The sequence below is a fragment of the Carcharodon carcharias genome, chromosome 23 (assembly GCF_017639515.1).
Source record: "Carcharodon carcharias isolate sCarCar2 chromosome 23, sCarCar2.pri, whole genome shotgun sequence".
Taxonomy (NCBI): Eukaryota; Metazoa; Chordata; class Chondrichthyes; order Lamniformes; family Lamnidae; genus Carcharodon; species Carcharodon carcharias.
In genome coordinates this window covers 7,270,670-7,292,778 of record NC_054489.1, presented here as the reverse complement: position 1 = coordinate 7,292,778, position 22,109 = coordinate 7,270,670, and the positions used below count along the sequence as shown (strand labels likewise).

Sequence of the window (22,109 nt, the reverse complement as noted above, 5' to 3'; positions counted from 1 at the left end):
CTGCAGTGCATCTTGTAGATGGTGCACACTGCTGCCACTGTTCATTGTTGGTAAAGTGAATGAATATTTATGGATGTGGTGCCAATCAAGCAGGCTGCTTTGTTCTGGATGGTGTCAAGCTCCTTGAGTGCATTCCATCACTTGCCTGACTTGTGCCTGATAGATAGTGGACACACTTTTTGAGGAGTCAGGAGATGAGTTACTTGCCACAGGATTCCTAGCCTTTGACCTGCTCTTGTCACCACAGTATTTATATGGCTCGTCCAGTTCACTTTCTGGTTAATGTCAATGACAAAGTTGATAGTGCAGGATTCAGTGATGGTAATGTAATTGAATGTCAGGGGGTGATGGTTAGACTCTCCCTTGTTGCGGGTTGTGGCAGTAATGCAAAGTTTACACCCAAATTACACAAGGAAACACTGATTATTTATGATCACACTGAAGATATATCTCTATACCTGAGGTGTCAACACTTCTAAAATGACCATTACTTTTACCCTTCCTCATCTTACTTGGGATAACTATTGTGCAAGCAACAATAACTTGCATTTCTATAGCACCTTCAGTATAAAACACCCTAAGGCACTTCACAAGTGCAATATAAAACAAAATTTGCTCCCGAGCCACATAAGGGGATATTAGGGCAGATGATAGGTTTTAAGGAGCATCTAAAAGGAGAAAAGAGCTGTATAGGAGGTTTAAGGAGAAGCTTCCAGAAATTAGAGTCAGGGATCTGAACACACAGCTGTCAACTGTGGAGTGATTAAAATCTGGGATGCTTACAAAGTCAGAATTAGAGGAGTGTAGATACTTGGAGGGCTGTGGAGTTGGAGGAGACATAGGGAGGCCTGAGGCAATGGAGGGATTTGAAAACAAGGAACATTAGATTCACGTTGAGTTTGTCAGATTGGAATTTTCCCTTGATTTAGATAGCTTGTTTCCATGCTGTACATTCTAATGAGATAGTGACCAGATAATCTGATTTTTAATCACTTTGGTTCAGGTATAAATATTGTCTAAGACACTAACAAAATGCAATGGGATCTATTACATTCATCCGTAACAAAGGTCAGGTTTAAGCATTAGTTTGCAGTTTAGTCATATGTAATGATCAAGTAATCAAATTTTATTAATCGACTAACCCAATATTATATTCTGCTTAATTCTAATCAATGTAGGACCCTAGCACCACATGACTGACCTTTTGTCTCTAGCTGCATCCATACTTGACGGGTGAAATACACCACATGGGCCTAGGCCAGTGCAAAGCTACACTTTTATGGTTTACTTACAGGGCAAGAGCTACAAAGCCCATTGTGGTTGGATGAGCTGGAGTCTGGAGCCGTAACTCCCCAGCCACTGACGTTTATCACTTATACTTTAGTTAGAAGGCCATATTGTCTGAAGTAAACAACCGTGAGGTTTCAAACCTTCAGCCTTACGTCTTAAATTAATTTAGCCTTTTAACTTGTAGTGTCTCAAAAGGGAAGAAGCCATTTTCTTTCAAAAAATTATAACAGACAAAAATAAACAACCTTTGGTCGCGTGAAGTTCAGTTTTTGTGGATGTGTCATGATAACAAAGAAAAAACACCAAATTGCATCCAGAAATATTGGACTTTTTAAAAAAAAACATGAGTTTTTAAAATGCAGACAAGACACCGGCTGGAATGGTGCAGGGTGACTCCCTTAAAGGTCATGTAAACCCACCTTGTTGCCAGTGTCATGAAGAGATATTAATGTCTATAATGTTAGTGGGAATTATTGTTAAATGAGAATTGTAGTGTGTGTCTGTGTGTGTGTGGCTTAATGGATTAAAGCCAGCTAGTCTGGGTGCTTTGATGTAAGTAGTTTGAGATGTTAACTAGATAAAAGGAAATTAAAAGGTAAAGTGCACACTTACATTTGTTGAATAAACCATTCAAAAGAAGGGAGTAAAATCCTGCACCAAGCTGGGAGTTGCCAAGCAATGTGTTTATATTACAAATAAAATTGGTGGAATGAAAGGATTGTTAGGAGAGGTAAAATTAAAAAACTGAGTAATCTAATGGAAAATTTAAATTCAAAGGGAAAGCTAGGTATAAACAGGAAGGAGTTTTGTGTGGGTGCAGGTCAGGAGCATCTAAGATCTTATCAGCCTGTAAGGCTACAACTGTCTGAAAAGGATTCAAATTGCAAGAAACCTCATTTTGAATTCATATGGTCAAATGTGTTTTGCCTGGAATTACCTGGAAAAACTCAGCAGGTCTGGCAGCATCAGCGGAGAAGAAAAGAGTTGATGTTTCGAGTCCTCATGACCCTGCAACAGAACTAGGTGAATCCAAGGAGAGGGGTGAAATATAAGCTGGTTTAAGGTGTTTGGCGGGGGGGGGGGTGGTTTGGCAGCGGTGGTGATGGTGGTGGTGGTTGGGTGGTGGGGGGGAGAAGTGGAGGGGGTTGGTGTGGTTGTAGGGACAAGCAAGCAGTGATAGGAGCAGATCATCAAAAGATATCACAGACAAAAGAACAAAAGAACACAGAGGTGTTGAAGTTGGTGATATTATCTAAACGAATGTGCTAATTAAGAATGGATGGTAGGGCACTCAAGGTACAGCTCTAGTGGGGGTGGGGGAGCATAAAAGATTTAAAAATAATGGAAATAGGTAGGAAAAGAAAAATCTACATAAATTATTGGAAAAAACAAAACGAAGGGGGAAGAAACAGAAAGAGGGTGGGGATGGAGGAGGGAGTTCAAAACCTAAAGTTGTTGAATTCAATATTCAGTCCAGAAGGCTGTAAAGTGCCTAAGGAGATATGGCTGTGAAAGCGGGTTTTAGTAAACACCTTGCTTGCTTGTCCCTACAACCACACCACCCCCCTCCACTTCTCTCCCCCCACCCAAACCACCCCCCCCCTCCCCCACCTTAAACCGGCTTATATTTCACCCCTCTCCTTGGATTCACCTAGTTCTGCTGAAGGGTCATGAGGACTCAAAACGTCAACTCTTTTCTTCTCCGCCGATGCTGCCAGACCTGCTGAGTTTTTCCAGGCAATTCTGTTTTTGTTTTGGATTTCCAGCATCCGCAGTTTTTTTGTTTTTATCTCTGTGTTTTGCCTGGTGTCTGTTTAAAGTCTATGGTTTATTGTTGCCTGAGTGATTAATTTGGGAATTTGGGGATTTGAAACTGGGAGTGATTAATTTGGGGATTTGTTTAAAAGTTATTATGGCAGTAATTTGTAGAAATGTGTATATGTTTGATTTCTTGTTAAATTAATAAATGTTTAATTTTTTTAATATAAAAAACCTCGAGGTTTGGTGGTTTTATTCTTGAATTCAGAGCTGCATCACAAACATATCAATTGAAAATATAGGTTATGACAGTTGTTCAAGTTTCCCTCTGGGATTTAAACAACTTGGCCTTTACCAACTGCTGTGTCATAACAACAGACAAAGCACTTGCAAAGACATCCCAGAAACTAATTACTCCCTCCGGTAGAGGAAATGGGACGTAATGGGAGATGAGTATCATCTTATCAAGAAATTTTGTAAGCAAAGCCCAGACAGATTTGTGAATTCACTTTCCACTTGGAAAATCCAAAGAAGGGGTTAAAAGTGAAAAGCTGCCCCATTGTCTCTGGTGGGTGTTCTGACAGAACAAGTCTTGGAAGTTTGATTCAGAAGTAACAGCCACACAGTACCCCTGGAAATCACCATTTTGCAAGTATCCTGATCTCTCTCCCTCTCTACCAAATTCAATGCTGCTGGAACTTCTAATCTGACAACTCGTCTACCAGAGTTAATCCTACTGGGATCTTGAATCGCAACGACTGCAATGCTCAATCAAGATCTGTTCTGCTAAATTCTTACTTTTAACCTGTATGACCATATATGCATGTTTTATCCTTTCTTGCCTTTAGTGGTTAATAAACTTACTCTTACCTTTAACTCAAAGTCTGATCAAATTGGCTCCTTCAAAACCGGAATGATTCAGCCTGGAGGGAAAAGGTATCCATGAAAGAGATCTTTTTCAGATTAAATCTTGTTGCGACCAACAGTGGTGGTGGGGATGCTGAATAAGGATCGAGCCATCCTCACCTGGGGCAGAGCAATTTGGGGGTGTCCCAGCCGGACGATGACAAATTGAGGGGTCTCACCTGGATCAACAACTTTGGGGAACCTCACCTGGGGGTGGGTTGTAACAGATGTAATTCTTTTGACTCTTATTTCTTATGAGCATGTATCATATTGTGTTTTACAAGTGTAACTTGCTACCTCAGCTTTAAAACACCGTCTTTATGCACTGATTCTATACACGTTCTGTATGGATCTTTATGTATGAAGTAACTTTGTAATTATGTATTAGTTTAAGGCTGTGTTCCACTTTGTACTCTTTTTTTTAAAATTAACTTTGTCCCAAGTACTAGCAGCCACCATAAAAAAAAATATAAAAATACACTAGCAAGCAGTTTCCTTAAATAAAACATCTTGAAAGAACATCTTGATAGATGCCTGCCCTAATGAGAAATCTACAGGATATCTACACACTAATCAGGTGCTTGGGACAATAAGCCCAAATATTAACAATTAGGACTTAGCATCACATGCTTTCTTATCTCAAATTAGTGGACAAAGAAAATGTCTTAAGGCACCTCATTATCTGAGTAGAAAGCATAAAAATTTAGTGAAATAATAGGAAAAGCTATAATGAGGGGGCACTCCTACAAGTAACTGACACATTAGAGGGCCAGTTAAGAGATAACAGGGAGTGACATCAGTAGATGACCATCACCCTTAAGAAGCCAACTGGAAATTGATTACGCACCACCTAAAGAAACCAGGGGCCAATCATGTGCTATCCAAACCAAACAAAGTTCAGGAACATCATTTGATCATGCACAAGGGCTGTGTCTAGAAAGACTTAAGCACCAGTTTCAGCAGCTCAAGGAAGATGAGCTCCAAAGAGATAAACTACGGTCAATAGAACAAAAGACAGTGCCACAGTCAACTGGAGGATTGTGAGCAGGTGTTCCAGAGTGAACTGACTGTATACCACTGCCTTTCCATATTGCATTTTTGTACTTATTGTGGCTTATTAATAAATTCTGTTAAGCTTATGACACCATACCTGTACCCAGGTGGTCTGAACTAAAGGTCCAGAACTGAAACTTAAACAATTCAGGGTGATTATATAACATTCTCCACAGTTACATGTCAATATCGATTACTCAGGCTAGGTTACTAGAGAATGATCAGCTCCCATCATCCAAGACCCACCGAGGGGTCAATACAATCAGATGTGGAGGACAGGAGGATATTAACTGAGTCATAAATGACCTCAGCTACAGATTGGGAAGGTTGAGTATGGAAGTCCCAAACTTGATCTGTCTATCATGTGGAGTTAGCTGGTCATAGTCAAAGGAGGCTGGTTGATGCAACAAAGGGATGTAGATAAGATGAAGATTGGAGCTGACAGGTGATGGATGGGATTCAGTACCAGTAGCTGTGAAGCAATACATTTTGGTTAAAAAGAAATATCAACAGCAACTATACTGCAAGTGGAATTAGGCTCGGTGTTCTGGGGAGCAGAAGAATTTGGGGGGACAGATTCACAGGACATTGAAGACAACATCTTGAACTGATAAGATCATTAAAAAAAACCTAATGCAGTTCTAAGGTTTATCGCATCAAGAACAGAATATGAAAGTCAAGAGTTAATGATAAGGCTTTATAAACCCTTAATGAGACCACGGTTAGCACACTGTGTGCACTTTGGTTTCTACACTACAGGAAAGATGTTGAGGCAATAGAGAAAATACATTACAGATTTACTAAGATGCTGCCTGGTATGAGGAATCAAAATAAAGACTTGAAAAATTGGGGCTATTTTTCACTAGAAAGATGTACAGCATGGGGCTCATATGATAGAGGTGTATAAAACGATGAAGGTTGGGACAGGTTAAATTGAAGCAGACTGTTTTCAGTAATTGAGGAGTCTAGAACAAGGGGCCATAGATAGAAGATGAAATGTAAGAGGTTTTGAATAGAGGGAGAGGGAAACTTCTTCACAAATTGAGTTGTGAAATTCACTTCCAGGTTAATGGTTGGAAAAAGAAAAAAAAATGACTCATTCCAAAGCACAAGATGTCCCAAAATACTTTACACCCAATACAGTACTTTTGAAGCGCCATCACAATTGCAATATAGGAAATGTGGCAGTCAAGTTTGCATACAGCAAACTTCCACAAAGAGTAATAAGATAATGAGCAGATAATCTATTTTAGTGATGTTTAGTAAGTAATAAATATTAGCCAGGACACTGGGATAACTCTTCTGCTCTTCTTTGAATAGTGCCATGGGCTCTTTGACATCCACCTGAGAGGGGCAGATGGGGCCTTAGTTTAACACCTCATCTCTGACAATGCTGCACTCCTTTGGTATTGCACTGGAGTGTCAGCCTATCTTTTTGCGCTCAGAGTGGGAAATGAACCCACAAGCTTGGGACTCCAACTAAGCCACCATTGACTGAGTCCAAAACTGTGTCAACATTCACAACTAGATTGGATAGTTTGATGAAGGAAAAGAGGATAAAGAAATACAGGACCAAAGCCAGTAAATGTGATTAGGACCATTGCTCACATGAAGGGTGAATACTACAACAGACTGGTTGGAACAAATGTTATAATTTCTATAATTAACAACTGGCTTTAGTGTTCTTGGCTTGGAAGTGAAGCTGAAATCAGTAACATTTACACCCCTAAACGCTAGCCAAAGGAATCTGTTGGAACAGATCTGAGTTCGGATGAGCTGTTTCAAAGGATCATTCCTGAAAAATTAACCAGCAAAGCCACAATCAGCCAAATGGCCTCCATCTGGGCTGTAATCTCTATGATCCTGCCAAGCCATCTTTTGCCTTGGAGTTGTTGATGGACAAGCTGTGCGATTCCGGAACCTTCTGCTTCCATCTCAGTTCCCCGTTTTGTGCATTTGTTTCTTTTCATCTCCCCTGTACATAACTACAAGGTGAGAATACCAGATTTGACTGTGATTCCCTTCCCAAGGTCAAATACCCTCTTGGTTTATATTCTGATGAGGTGCTGGATTGATGCTACTCAGCAGCACCCATGGAACCATTAACCCAGTTTAACTTAGCACCTCAACAACAACAACTTGTATTTGTAAAGCACCTTTGAAATAGTAAAACATTCCAATGTGCTTCACAAGAATATTATCAAGCAAAATTTCACATCGAGCCACATGAGGAGATAATAGAACAGGTGGTCAAAAGCTTGGTCAAAGAAATAGGTCTCAAAGGATACGGCAGTGATGGAGTTCTAGAGCTTAAGAGTCTGGCAGCTGAAGTCATAGCTGCCAATGGTGGAACGATTAAACAGTGCAGCCATCTTGGGTGCTTGTAGGGCTGGAGGTAATTACAGAGCTAGGGAAGGACAAAGCAATGATTAAAATTGTAAAGTCAAAATGTTTGGTCCTGGACTGGGAGCCCATGTAGGTCATCATGCACAGGGGTAATGGGTGAACAGGACTAGGTGCAGGTTTCGATACAGGCAGCAGAGTTTGGGATCAAATCGTGTTTACAGCGAGTGTAAGGTGGGAGGCTGACCAGGGAAGATAGGGAATAAGGGAAAAATATTAGCTGGAGCTTCCTCCTCAACATGGCTTAACTATAACCACAGCTTTGTGGTTTTATTAAGGTCTGTCTTAAGAACAAATTATGTGAACTAATGTATCAGAAATGATGAAATACTGGGATAGAAAAGGAACAGACATATGAGTGTTCTGCATGTTGGGTTATAGAGTTTGTTCAAGTTCATTTTTGATACACGTCATTTAATGTTTCTCACCATTATTTGCGCTGCAATTTAATGATCCTAGATCAAGTTAAAATGATTGTAGATCATAAAATACAAGAGGCAGTCCATCCTTCTCGCAGTGTTATGAGCTCTTAAGAATATTCTCATCATACACTGAGCTAAAATAACATCAGTCCTCAGAGATATATGAACTCCTGACCAAATCAGACAGGCCCAATTTCTCATGATTCATGTTTAGTGTCAACATGAGCAGCCTGTTAACATTCACTGAAACGTTTATAAGACAGATCTTGTGCAACTGACTGACATTGTTATTTCACACTGGAAATAAACCAGACCAAAAATGCAAAAACAGATTCATATTTCACATTCCATTTTGAAAATTTACGCTCTTTTTTAGAGCATGTGAATGGAAGAGAGTTGCTCAGATTGCTGTTTATTTTGAATGAAGCAGAAAATGCTGCTATTCACAGAGACCTCATGGGACCAGGAATTATCTGACAGGAATGTGAGTTTAGGAATTAAAGGAGGGAATTTATTTTCATGCAGTTCTGCTCGAAGAGCCGGGGATTCTCTCCAGTGTCCTGGTCAATATTTGTCCCTCAATTGGCATCACTAAAAAAAACTACCTGGCTATTTAACTCGTCGCTGTGTGAGCAAGCTTGCTTTGAGCAAATTGTCTGCTGTGTTTCCTATCTTATAACATTGTTGCACTCACTCTAGTCTACCCAACAGCAGAGTGTTGCAGATCAGGAGCAGCCACACAAACATGGTAGCTATACGCCTCTGTGAAGTCATGAGGATTATTTCTGGAATGTTGAGACCAACACAGCTCAAGCAGCTTCCTGTGCTAGCACACACTGAATCCCCTGATGTTCCTCAAAGAGCACCATCATCTGACAGCTAACAAAGAACTCCCATTGACACAGGACCACAAAAAAACCCATGCACTTGTCTGAAATCCCATAGCACTTAATTGGCTATAAAATGCGTTGGGATTCAAACATACGAACGTACGAATTGAGAGCAGGAGGAGGCCACTCAGCCCCTCGAGCCTGCTCTATCATTCAATATGAACATGGATGATCTGATTGTAACCTCCCGCCTACCCCCAACAACCTTTCACCCCCGGCTTATTAAGAATCTATCTAACTTTGCCCTAAAAATATTCAAAGGCTCTTTTTCCACCGCCTTTTTGAGGAAAAGAGTTCCAAAGACTCACGACCCTCTGAGAGAAAAAATTTCTCCTTATCTCTACCTTAAATGGGCACCTCCTTGTTTTTAAACAGTGACCCCTAGTTCTAGATTCTTCCACAAAAGGAAACATCCTCTCCATATCCACCCTGTCAAGACCCCTCAGGATCTTATGTGTTTCAATCAAGTCACCTCTTACTCTTCTAAACTCCAGAGGATACAGGCCTAGCCTGTCCAGCCTTTCCTCATAAGAAACCTGCCCATTCCAGGTATTAGTCTAATAAACCTTGTTTGAACTGCTCACGCATTTACATCCTTCCTTAAATAAGGAGACCAATACTGTACACAGTACTCCAGGTGTGGTCTCACCAGAGTCCTGTACAACTGAAGCATAACCTTCCTACTTTTATATTCAATTCCCCTCACAATGAACGATAATATTCTATTAGCTTTCCTAAGTATTTGCTGTACCTGCATACTAGCCTTTTGCAGTAAAACACCCAGATCCCTCTGAATCTCCGAGTTTTTCAATTTCTCACCATTTAGATAATATGCAAGTATGATAAATATAAAGAAAAACAGACATCCTCCACACCGCACTGAAATTATATTTCTCCATACTTGCCTCATTTACCTCAGTCTGTGGTGATACTGATGACTCATTGGAGAACGCTTGTCTATGGACTTTGACTTAGAGCAAGAAGAACCAAAGTTATACTGCAGACTACCAACTGCACTTTGTCTGGCAGGAGGTGCGTTGAGACCACACCCACCACTCACATGGACACCTTTGTAATACTTTGAATGTAAGGACTTCTCAAAATCTATGACTCTGAGAGAAGTATAACTTCAATACAATGTGAAGCCATTTGGCCTCCCAGACATTTGGCAGACTAGAGTGATTTCTGTTTTTTTTAGCTCTGAAGAAGTCATACGACATGAAAAATTAACTCTGTTTTTCTCTCCACAGATGATACCAGACCTGCTGAGTTTTTCCAGCATTTTCCATTTTTATTTTAGATAATATGCTTCTTTTTTATTTTTCCTGACAAAATGGACAATTTCACATTTGTTCACATTACACTCCATTTGCCAGATCTTTGCCCACACTTTTTAATTCCTTCATGGGATGCGGGTGTCGCTGGCTAGGCCAGCATTTATTGCCCATCCCTAATTGCCCTTGAGAAGGTGGTGGTGAGTTGCCTTCTTGAACCGCTGCAGTCCATGTGGTATAGGTACACCCACAGTGCTGTTAGGGAGGGAGTTCCTGGATTTTGATTTTTTTTTCTCTATTCATCCATGGGATCTGGGCGTTGCTTGCTGGGCCAGCATTTATTACCCATCCCTAATTGCCCTTATTCAGAGGGCATTCTAAGAGTCAACCACACTGCTGTGGGTCTGGAGTCACATGTAGGCCAGACCAGGTAAGGACAGGAGATTTCCTTCCCTAAAGGACATTAGTGAACCAGATGGGTTTTTATGACAATCAGCAATGGTTTCACGGTCATCATTAGACTTATAATTGCAAATTTTTAAAAATTGAGTTCAAATTCCACTATCTGCCATGGTGGGATTCAAACGCAGGTCCCCAAAGCATTACTCTGGATTACCTGTCTAGTGACAATATCACTACACCACCCCCTCCCCTAACAGCGACACTGAAGGAACGGTGATATATCTCCAAGTCAGGATGGTTTGGAGGGGAACTTCCAGCTGGTGGTGTTCCCTTGTTTCTGCTGCGCTTGTCCTTCTAGGTGATTGTGGTTGTGGGTATGGAAGGTGCTTTCTTTGAAGCTTTGGTGAATTCCTGCAGTGTATCTTGTAGATGGTACACACTGCTGCCACTGTGCATCGGTGGTGGAGGGAGTGAATGTTTGTGGATGGGGTGCCAATCAAGCGGGGCTGCTTTGTCCTGGATTGTGTCAAGTTTCTTGAGTGTTGTTGGAGCTGCACTCATCTAGGCAAGTGGAGCGTATTTCATCACACTCCTGACCTGTGTCTTGTAGATGGTGGACAGACTTTGGAGAGTCAGGGGGTGAGTTACTCATCGCAAGATTCCTAGCCTCTGACCTGTTCTTGCAGCCACAGTATTTATATGGCTAGTCCAGTTCAGTTTCTGGTCAATGGTACCCCCAGGATGTTGATAGAGGGGGATTCAGCGATGGTAATGCCATTGAATGTCAAGGGGAAATGGTTAGATTCTCTCTTGTTGGAGATGGTCATTGCCTGGCACTTGTGTGGTACAAATGTTAATTGCCACTTGTCGGCCCAAGCCTGGATATTGTCCAGGTCTTGCTGTTTTTGGACTTGGACTGCTTCAGTATCTGAGGAGTCGCGAATGGTGCTGAACATTGTGCAATTGTCAGTGAACACCCCCACTTCTGACCTTATGATGGAAGGTAGGTCATTGATGAAGAAGCTGAAGGTTGTTGGGCCCAGGTCACTACCTGAGGAACTCCTGCAGTGATGTCCTGGAACTGATATGATTGACTTCAAACAACCACAACCATCTTCCTTTGTGCTAGGTATGACTCCAACTTCTGTACAGTGTGAAGCTATTAGACTTCCTGGACCTTTTACAAGCTAGAGCAATGTATTGCTACTTAACTAAAGGGTCCAAGAAATCAATATGGCCTAACACTACATTGGAGTTATACTACACTCGGTGCATGAGAGAGAAACTCTTGGGAGTTTCATGTTGTAGTGTCCCACACTGCACAACCAGATTAAAAGTTATACTGTCACTTTGGAATCCCCACAAAGAGGAACCCAACATCCAGAGCCAGATGACAATAACCATTTGTTTTTGTTTGTTCATGCAGCATGGCTGGGCAGTTCAGACAGCGTTTAAGAATCAACCCCCACGTTGCTGTGGGTTTGGATTCACATGAAGGCCAGACCAGGTAAGGACAGCAGATTTCCTTCCTTAAAGGGCATTAGTAAATCAGCAATTGTTTCACAGCCATCATCAGAGTTCTAATTCCAGATTTTTATTGAGTTCAAATTTCACCATCTGCCATGGGGGGAATTGAACCCAGCTCTCCAGTGACAAGACCACTATGCCACTACCTCATACTATTAGAAAAAGAAAAAAGACTTGCATTTAAATAGCTCATTTCGGGACCACCAGATAATCTGTTTTTGTGATGTCCATTGAGGGACAAATATTGGCCAGGACAGTGGGGAGGACTTCCCTGCCCTTCTTCTGAGTCGTGTCATTGGATCTTTTACACCCACCTCAGTGGCCAGATAGAACCTCAGATCCATGTCCCAACCGAAGACAGCATCTCAGGCAGTGTAGAACTCCTTTCGGAGGTTACATTTGTGACAATAACTTTACAGAAGTATCAATGCCTGAGCAGCTAAGGAAATGAGCACAATTTGAAGAGCCCTCTGAAACAAAAATAGAATCATGCAATGCTGCAGCACAGGAGGCCATTCAGCCCATCCTATCAGTAACAGGTTTGCCAAAAGGCTATCCATTTTGTCACACTCTCCTGCTCTTTTCCCAGAAGTCCGCAATTTCTTTTTTCTTTCAACTATTTCTCCAAATCGCTATCATTGAATGCGCTTTCATCTCCCTAATAAGCGGGAACTCGACACCCCCCCCCCAACCCCCACCCCCCCACCCCCACTGCCCCACCCGCACCCCCCCCCCCCACCCCCCCCACCCCCCCCCAACCCCCAACCTCCCCTTTTCCTTATTCAACTTGGCAGCCACAGAGAAATACTATGGATGCTGGAAATCTGAAACAAGAGCAGAAAATGCTGGGAAAACTCAGCAGGTCTGACATCATCTGCGGAGAGAGAAACAGAGTTTATGTTTCGATTCTTCTTCAGATTCATAGAGAGGAGTTAGACTCAGCTAACACACAGAGAAACTCAGCTAACACACACAGAAACTCAGCTAACACAGAGAAACACAGCTAACACACAGAAACACAGCAAACACATAGAGAAACACAGCTAACACACAGAAACACAGCTAACACACAGAGAAACACAGCTAACACACAGAGAAACACAGCTAACACACAGAAACACAGCTAACACACAGAAACACAGCTAACACACAGAGAAACACAGCTAAAACACAGAAACACAGCTAACACACAGAGAAACACAGTTACCACACAGAGAAACACAGCTAACACACAGAGAAATACAGTTAACACACAGAGAAACACAGCTAACACACAGAGAAACACAGCTAACACAGAGAAACTCAGCTAAAACACAGAAACACAGCTAACACACAGAGAAACACAGTTAACACACAGAGAAACACAGCTAACACACAGAGAAACACAGCTAACACAGAGAAACACAGCTAACACAGAGAAACACAGCTAACACACAGAGAAACACAGCTAACACACAGAGAAACACAGCTAACACAGAAACACAGCTAACACACAGAAACTCAGCTAACACAGAGAAACTCAGCTAACACACAGAAACACAGCTAACACACAGAGAAACTCAGCTAACACACAGAAACACAGCTAACACACAGAGAAACACAGCTAACAGAGAAACTCAGCTGACACACAGAGAAACTCAGCTAACACACAGAAACACAGCTAACACAGAGAGAAACACAGCTAACACAGAGAAACACAGCTAACACAACATTCGAATGGTCTTAATTTCTTTTTCATTCGTGAAGAATTGAAAGTGCCAATAAATCCAACAATTCAAAGAAATAACCACTAACGGGAATCGCTAATATATACACTAATAATCATCTGACATTAAAACGGAAAGTGCACAGCAAAAATGCTGGAAATTTGGAAATTCTGGGGGCCCCATCGGAACACTCAGCACCTCCTTCAAACCTCTCCCGCCCCCTCCTCTTTCACACCTCCCTCCGCTTCCCGGCTCCGTTTGGGCAGGGAAGGCAGACTGGAGGTGGGTCAAAGTGAGAGGAAGCGAACGACCTGACACTGGGGGACTGAGAGATCGGAAAGAGTGAGCAAGAGAGAGATCCGGACAGAGATCTGCGCCGATAGAGGGAGGTTCAGAGATCCCCAAAGACAGATCCACTGATTCAGTGATCTAGAGGGACAGCGATCCACTGATTTAAGATCTAGAGGTACAGAAAGGTCGCCTGGGATCTAAGAGAGGAAGGGAATATCTGCAGAGAGAGCGCGATTCACCAAGAGAGCCCAGGACACACAACACTTGACACAGGATGAGATGTACAGGGATGCAAAGGGGGATCTAGCGTCCGAGTTTAGCCCGGACGAACCCCACTCCAAACCTGGCTAAAGCAGGAAAGTGACTTAATTCGGGAGCATCGAGAGAAACAACAGCAGTAACTGGGAAGCAAATCAGGACGAGAGATGTCAATGAATGGGTGGCGGAGAGACTTGCAAAAGTGGCAGGAGCTCATGAAGAATTGAATCCATCCTGGGATTTAAACATTACCAATCTGCCACTGGGATTCAGGTTTGGTTTTAACTTCGCGCTGTTCTGAAATCTGGAAGAAGTTTGAGTGAATCATGAACGCAACAGGAGAGGAGCAGTGGACCGGTCCAGGCAATGTGCCTCCTGGCTTCGTGCTGATGACCCCAGCGGTTAAAATGGCCACTTCGGTTGTGTACGGCACAATCTTCATTTCCGGGATGATTGGGAACTTGCTGGCGATTCGGGTCATTTGGGCTTTAAAAGGTCAAGCCTGCAAACAGAGTTTGAGCCACCACATGGTCAGCATGGCCTGCTCTGACCTCTTCATCTTAACCCTGGCACTGCCCATTGAGTTGTATGGCATCATCTGGTGTCCATACCCCTGGCCAATCGGAAATGTTGGCTGCAAAGGTTTCTATTTGCTCTGGGAGATATGCAGCTACGCAACTATATTCAATGTCTTGACATTTAGTTTCCAACGTTACCTGGCTATCTGCCATCCAATGCTGGCCAAAGTCATGGTAACATCAAGAACCAAGAGGTTAATTGGGTTGGTTTGGGGAGTGGCTGCCATCACAGGACTCCCTGTCACCTTCGCAGTGGGTGTTGAAGATGCCTGGAAGCCCTTCAGGTCGGGAACTGAGACCTTACCACCCCTCTACATCTGCACTAATATCTCTGGAAGAAAAGTTATCTTTGAGCTGGTCATTTACATCTCGTTCTCGCTCTACATTCTGGTTCTCCTCTTCGTCGCTTTTACCTGTCGACAGATGATTAAAACCCTCCTCAAAGACCGACCTCTGCCCATCGCGCTTAAAAGGACAAACGCTGCAGGAAAAGTCCTGTCAAAGCCCAAAGCGATAAGGAGGCAAAATGTGGTGATGTTGGGTGAGTGTTACGAAGAGAAATTTCCAATTCATGTTTGGAAATCTTGAGGTATTCCTCACAGTGAGGATTGTGTGTAAAGTGAGGAAAGTCAGGAAGTAGATATGTAGATAATTAATTAATGGCTTCTTGGAAATTTGAGACAATCAGGTTAATTGTGGCAAATGATTTAATAACAACAAAAATTTGCATTTATATAGCGGCTTTATCATGGTATGTGCCAAGGTGCTTCACAGAGCATTATCAGACACTATTTAACACTGAGCTGTGAAAGAGGCTGAATTTTACATGCCCCCGACAGGCATGTTTCCCATTAGGAGGGCATGTAAAATAGGGCAGCCACCCATCCCACCTGCCCCCTGAGTTCTCCCCCATAATATGGAAATTGACAGCGATCCACCATACTTAAATGAATAATCATGGGTTAATGAGGCTTGTTATCAGGCCAGTTGACCCTGATAATACACAGTCCCTGCTGCAAAACATTTGCCCTGGGCAGCCAAGCAGGAGGGGCAACCCAATTTTTTCATTTAAATGTTTTAGGGCAGGAGGGGTGGAGTGTGTGGGGGGGTGGGGAACAGTCACTCTACAGGGCCTGCCCTTTGCTGATCATGGGGCAACCCAACCCCCCCCCACCTTCCTTCCTACCTGCTTCCTTCCTTAAACCTACCCCCTTGCCCCTCTCCCTAACTTACCCAAAACCTCCTGATCCAAGACCCAGACTTACCTGCTCCGGGGTCCCATGGTCTTCTTCTTGTGCAGTCCCAGCAGTGGCCACTGACACCTTCCTGGCACTGCTGAGGCTGATGGAGCTGCTTGCCAATCGGATTGGCCGGCAGCTCCAGAGGGCGGGACTTCCTCCCCAGTGAGGGTCAAAAGCTTGGTCAAAGAGGTGAGTTTTAAAGGATGAGGGAGGGATGGGAAAATTTATGGAGGGAATTCCAGAGCTTAGAGTCTGGGCTGCTGGAGCTGCAGCTGCCAGTGGTGGACGAATCACAGAGTGTGGCGAATTCAGAGGCTTGTGGGCCTGGAGGAGGCTGCAGAGGTTAGGGAAAGGCAAAACAAGGTTTAAGAGCTTGGTCAAAGGGGTAGGCTTTAAGGAGCATTTTAAAGCAGGAAAGAGAGGTAGAGAGACGGAGAGGTTTAGGGAGAGAATTCCAGAGGTAGTGCTGACAATGGTAGAGTGACTAAAATCGGGGATGCTCAGGAGGCCAGAATTGGAGGAGTGCAGTGATCCTGGAATGTTGTAGGGCTGCCGAAGGTTACAGGGATTGGAAGGGGTGAGGCTGTGGAAGGAATTCTGTGGCGAGTAACTCACGTCCTGTCTCCCCAAAGCCTATCCTCCATCTACCAGGCACAGATCAGGAGTGTGATGAAATACTTTCACTTGCCTGGATGAGTGCAGCTCCAACAACACTCAAGAAGCTCGACACCATCCAGGACAAAGCAGCCTGCTTGATTGGTACCACATCCACCACCTTCAACATTCACTCCCTCCACCACCAACGCACAGTAGCAGCAGTGTGTACCACCTGCGAGATGCATTGCAGAAACTCACCAAGGATCCTTAGACAGCAGCCTCCAAACCCATGACCACTACCACCTAGAAGGACAAGGGCAGTAGACACATGGGAACGCCACCACCTGCAAGTTCCTCTCCAAGCCACACACCACCCTGACTTGGAAATATATCACTGTTCCTTCACTGTCGCTTGGTAAAAATCCTGGATCACCCTCCTGAACAGCACTGTGGGTGTACCTACACCAAATGGACTGCAACAGTTCAAGAAGGCAGCTCACCACCACCTTCTCAAGAGCAATTAGAAATGGGCAAAAATGCTGGCCCAGCCAGAGAAGCCCGCATCCCATGAAAGAATATTAAAAGAAACAAGGACCGGGGCCAGTGTAGATCAGCGAGCACAGGGGTGATGTGTTATTTTGTTCATTCACAGGATGTGGGCTTCGCTGACTGGGCCAACATTTATTGCCCATCCCTAACTTCCCTTGAGAAGATAGTGTTGAGCTGCCTTCTTGAACCGCTGCAGTCCATGTGGTGTAGGTACACCCACAGTGCTGTTAGGGAAGGAATTCCAGGATCTTGACTCAGGGACAGTGAAGGAACAACGATATATTTCCAAATCAGGATGAAACTTCCAGGTGGTGGTGTTCCCATCTATCTGCTGCCTTTGTCCTTCTAGATGGTAGTGGTCGTGGGTTAGGAAGGTGCTGTCTCAGGAGCCTTGGTGAGTTCCTGCAACGCAGGGGAGAGAGAGGTAAAGAGGTGGAGAGGTTTCTGGAGGAAATCCCAGAGCTTGGATTATAGACAGTTGAAATCACAGCCACCAATGGTAATCGTTCTGTGCAAGAAGCCAGAATTGGGCAGAGTTCCAGGGAAGTTTGAATCTTCAGGATGGTGTCAATGTTCGACAGGTTTCAAAACTTTTTAATATATTACTAGCAGATCCCCTAATTACTGAGCATGTGACTCAGAGGATAAGTTAAAGTATGACAACTAAAATATGATGGCTAACGTGTAGCAGCTCTCACCTCTGTGAGCATCATAGTTACAGAAGTAGAGGAAATCTGCACCATATATAAGACTTATAATAATAGTTGTTAGCACATTCACCTCTGACTAAGAATGTTGTAGGTTCATCGCCCACACCAGCAACGTGAGCACAAAATCTTGGCTAACAGTGCAGTATAGAAGGAGTGCACTGAGTGGGATCCTACTGTGCACAAATTGGCTGCTGCAGTTCTTACGTTACAGCAGTGACTACACTTCAAAACTAATTAATTGACTGTAAAGTGCTTTGATTGTCAGGTCCTGAAAGTTGCTATATAAATGCACTTTAATAACTAGTCAACCCCCTATGTCATTGCCTTAGATTATGCGGAATAAATGGTTATTGTAACATGCTGAGGGAAGTTACATTGCCACCTCTGGAGAACAGAAGAATAACAAGCATTCTTATCACTTTTGGGGTAATAGCACCATCTTCTGGAGAAACGAAAATTTGCAAATTTTACCATTGCATTGCTATCTATTGATTTGAATGGACTGGAAGTATGACAGCATAACCAGACTGTTTTTAGATGGCCGCATATAGTCACACTCGTAGTTATTCTCAGCTGGAATGGAGATGATTGAGTATTGCCCACATCAATCATGCACAGAGACCACACTGCTAAATGTGACTTGGATTGATTTTAGCCACATAATTTCTATTATGTAATTATCCTCCAGTCACTGCATTTTGCCTTAGAAATAATCCTGCTTTTATTGGGAGACGTTTCTGTCATTTTGACATGAGTTCCGTTTGCTATTGTTTGGTGTTTAAATGGACTGTTGTTTGCAGAGTAAATGGACTTTGCTGAGTAAATAGGCTGTAAACTATACTGTTTGTTGTAAGTACCACTCTAACTCCATCGGACATAGTGGTGTCAAGACTGACTCTGGTTTTATATACACTGGCTGATCTCCTGCAGTATTGCATGAGAGGAGTACACTTTTCAGGTGAAGTGGGCTTAGAGCGTTGAGGATAATTGGACCAGAGCACATGGATGTAATTCAGGTCCCAGTTTAAAATTATAGTTGAGAAAAATGGGTCTACCACCAGAAACCACATGAAGTGAATGGCACATTTGGAACCATGCCCGTAGGCATCAGCCTTTGCTCACTAAACACTGAGCCTCTGGCTTCATCTACATAAAATCAGTGAGCTGCAGATGCCAAGAGGCTGTCCTGACACAACTCACTGGTTGGGGCTTTCACAATGTCAGCCAGCTTGGACATCAAGCTTGGAGCTCAGGCAACCATGTTTCATTGGAGAGACCAAACGCAGACTGGGTGACCGCTTTGCAGAACACCTTCGGTCTGTCCGCAAGCATGACCCAGACCTCCCTGTCGTTTGCCATTTCAACACTCCACCCTGCTCTCATGCCCACATGTCCGTCTTTGGCCTGCTGCATTGTTCCAGTGAAGCTCAACGCAAACTGGAGGAACAGCACCTCATCTTCCGACTAGGCACTTTACAGCCTTCCGGACTGAATATTGAGTTCAACAATTTTAGATCATGAACTCTCTTCTCCATCCCCACCCCCTTTCCGATTTTCCCCCTCCTTTTTGTTTTTTCCAATAATTTATATAGATTTTTCTTTTCCCACCTACGTCCATTATTTTTAAATGTATTTCCATCCATTGTTTTATCTCTACCTTTTAGCCTATTTCGATCCCTTCCCCCCACCCCATCCCCACTAGGGCTATCTGTACTTGCTTGTCCTGTTTTCTACCCTTAATTAGCATATTCCTTTAGATGATATCACCACCTTCAACACCTCTTTGTCCTTTTGTCTGTGACATCTTTTGGTTATCTCTACCTTTCACTGGCCCTCTATCCAGCTCTTCTTGTCCCACCCACCCCCCCTTAAACCAGTTTATATTTCACCTCTCTTCTATTTTTACTTAGTTCTGTTGAAGGGTCATTCGGACTCGAAACGTTAACTGTGTTCCTCTCCACAGATGCTGCCAGACCTGCTGAATTTTTCCAGGTATTTTTGTTTTTGTTTTGGATTTCCAGCATCCGCAATTTTTTGCTTTTATCTCAGCCGTGTTTCATAGCTGATCATTGGGAGGTGTAGAGTGATGGTCTTCAATTTTCCCTCCCTTCCTGTGGGAAACCATCTGGTATCCTCTTTAGGGCACCTCTCTAGGGCATTCTTGAGACATGGAACACACTGGGTGAGGATTCAAATGCCAAAGATATTGCCAGTCCACCCCTATGAGACAGCCCATCAAAACACCAGCAGTCTGTACTACTGTGCTCTTCTTTAGCTTTTATCCTCAGAAGAAAGACAAGTAGAGTCACTTAGGTTTGGCCGCACTGTACTATTAAAATATATTGCCTTTCTACGCAGGGTGTATCGTTGCAGTGTTAGCCATTTGTTGGCTTCCATTCCAGGCAAAGCGTCTAATGACAGCTGTGAAATCCAAAACCCAATGGACAGAATATTACTACAGATCCTATCTGGCCATGCAGCCCATTACCAACACTTTCTATTACCTCAGCTCTGCAATCAACCCTTTTCTTTATAACGTGACCTCTAAGCAGTTCCGCAAGGTATTTGTGCAAGTCCTGAGAGACTTCTGCCAGTCCAGCTCAGTCCCATCAAAGCATGAGAGGAACTCACAATTAAATCTGAAACAAGAGTCCACCTCGTTAATTGGGAGGCCGTCCTTATCCAAGATTGAAGAGCTGAAGAATCCTCTTGCAGTCTAATTCCCACGTTTGCTCTTTTGTGAGGTAAAGATGTTCCAGTTTATTTAAAATATGTAAGTGTTTTGGAATTTTAAGGGAATCATATGTCCTAATCATACCAAGGGCTCCACTGCTGCCATTTTGAAGTAACCAATTTTTAATGTTAAGAATTAATCTTTAGTATTGGTTGCAACGCCTGATTGGATTCATGTCTCGCAAAAGTCAAGATTCCAATGATTTATGGGAGAGTTAAAAGCAAAATCTATTTATTTCTGATTGACGGATGGTTAGTTATAGGGAGATTTAGTGCTAAAGAGTGTAGAGAGCTTCGGAACAAGTTCCACTTTGCACAACTCTCAATCTGAACCATGTCATTGTCAGGCACAGGCTCTGTCTATGTAGTCTCCTAGTGAAGGTCCTAAACTGATATAGTGGGATCCTTAGGCCAGTTTGTAGAATCAGCCTGATAATATTTGAGTTTCAGAATTAAGAAAAATAAATTATTCGAGGGATGTGGGCTTCGCTGGCTGAGCCAGCATTTATTGTCCTTGAGAAGGTGGTGGTGAGCTGCCTTCTTGAACCGCTGCGATCCATGTGGTGTAGGTACATCCACAGTGCTGTTAAGGAGGGAGTTCCAGGATTTTGATCCAGCAACAGTGAAGGAATAGCAATATATTTCCAAGTCAGGATGGCATGTGGCTTGGAGGGAACTTGCAGGTGTTGTTCCCATGCATCTGCTGATGTTGTCCTTCTGGATAGTAGATATTGCAGGTTGAGGAAGTAAGTAATTTGTTCATTTTTTTTTTCTTTCCTGTTCCAGGTCTGCGGAACCAAGAGGACAAGGTAGTGACCTGCTCCAAGGTGCCTGAGCTTTACTAGGTTCAGGTGGACTAATTTCTCTGGTGTTTCATTCTTTGCCTGGTTTCCATTCTCTGACCCTGATGCTATGTTGAATTGTTTGTGCCTACAATATGTGCTGATCGAGTCACAAAGGGATTAATTCAGCAGAATTTAGAAAAGAAGTGAGTTCTCCTGCATCCCTGAGCCTCCCAATAGGTCAGTAGATGAAAACTACATCTCCTGTGGTACTGAAGCATAGTAACCAGAAGTTCCTAAATGCAATATCCACTCTTCAATGAGTTAGCTGATATCCATGTCAGCTGTAGTTTAATGAGTAGCATACCTGCCTCTGAATTAGCAAGTCATAGAGTCAAGTTCCTCTCCAAAGATTTGAGCACAAAATATAGGTTGGCACATCCAGTGCAGTACTGAGTGAGTGCTGCGCTGTCAGAGGTGCTGTCCTTAAAATTAGACATTAAACTGAGACTCTGTCTGCTCTCACAGGTAGACATAAAATATCCCATAGCATTTTTCAAAGAGAAGAGTTCTCCCCTGTGTTCTGGCCAATATTGATCCCTTGATGAACATCACCAAGAAAACAGATGATTTGGTCATTATGACAGTGCTGTTTGTGGGATCTTGCTATGCACAAATTGGCTGCTACGTTTCCTACATACAACAGTGTCTTGTCATGAAGCTATTAATGTACATAATA

The 22,109-nt window shown here is 43.1% G+C and overlaps 1 protein-coding gene across 1 annotated transcript; it reads left to right on the top strand.

Annotated features, from left to right (window-relative positions):
* The first annotated feature begins 14,506 nt into the window (after positions 1-14,506).
* LOC121269240 (G-protein coupled receptor 39-like) lies at positions 14,507-20,575 on the top strand. The gene is made up of 2 exons (XM_041173787.1): positions 14,507-15,299; positions 20,214-20,575. Exons 1-2 carry the CDS (start codon positions 14,507-14,509, stop codon positions 20,573-20,575), a joined length of 1,155 nt encoding a protein of 384 aa, XP_041029721.1.
* Positions 20,576-22,109: the final 1,534 nt, after the last annotated feature.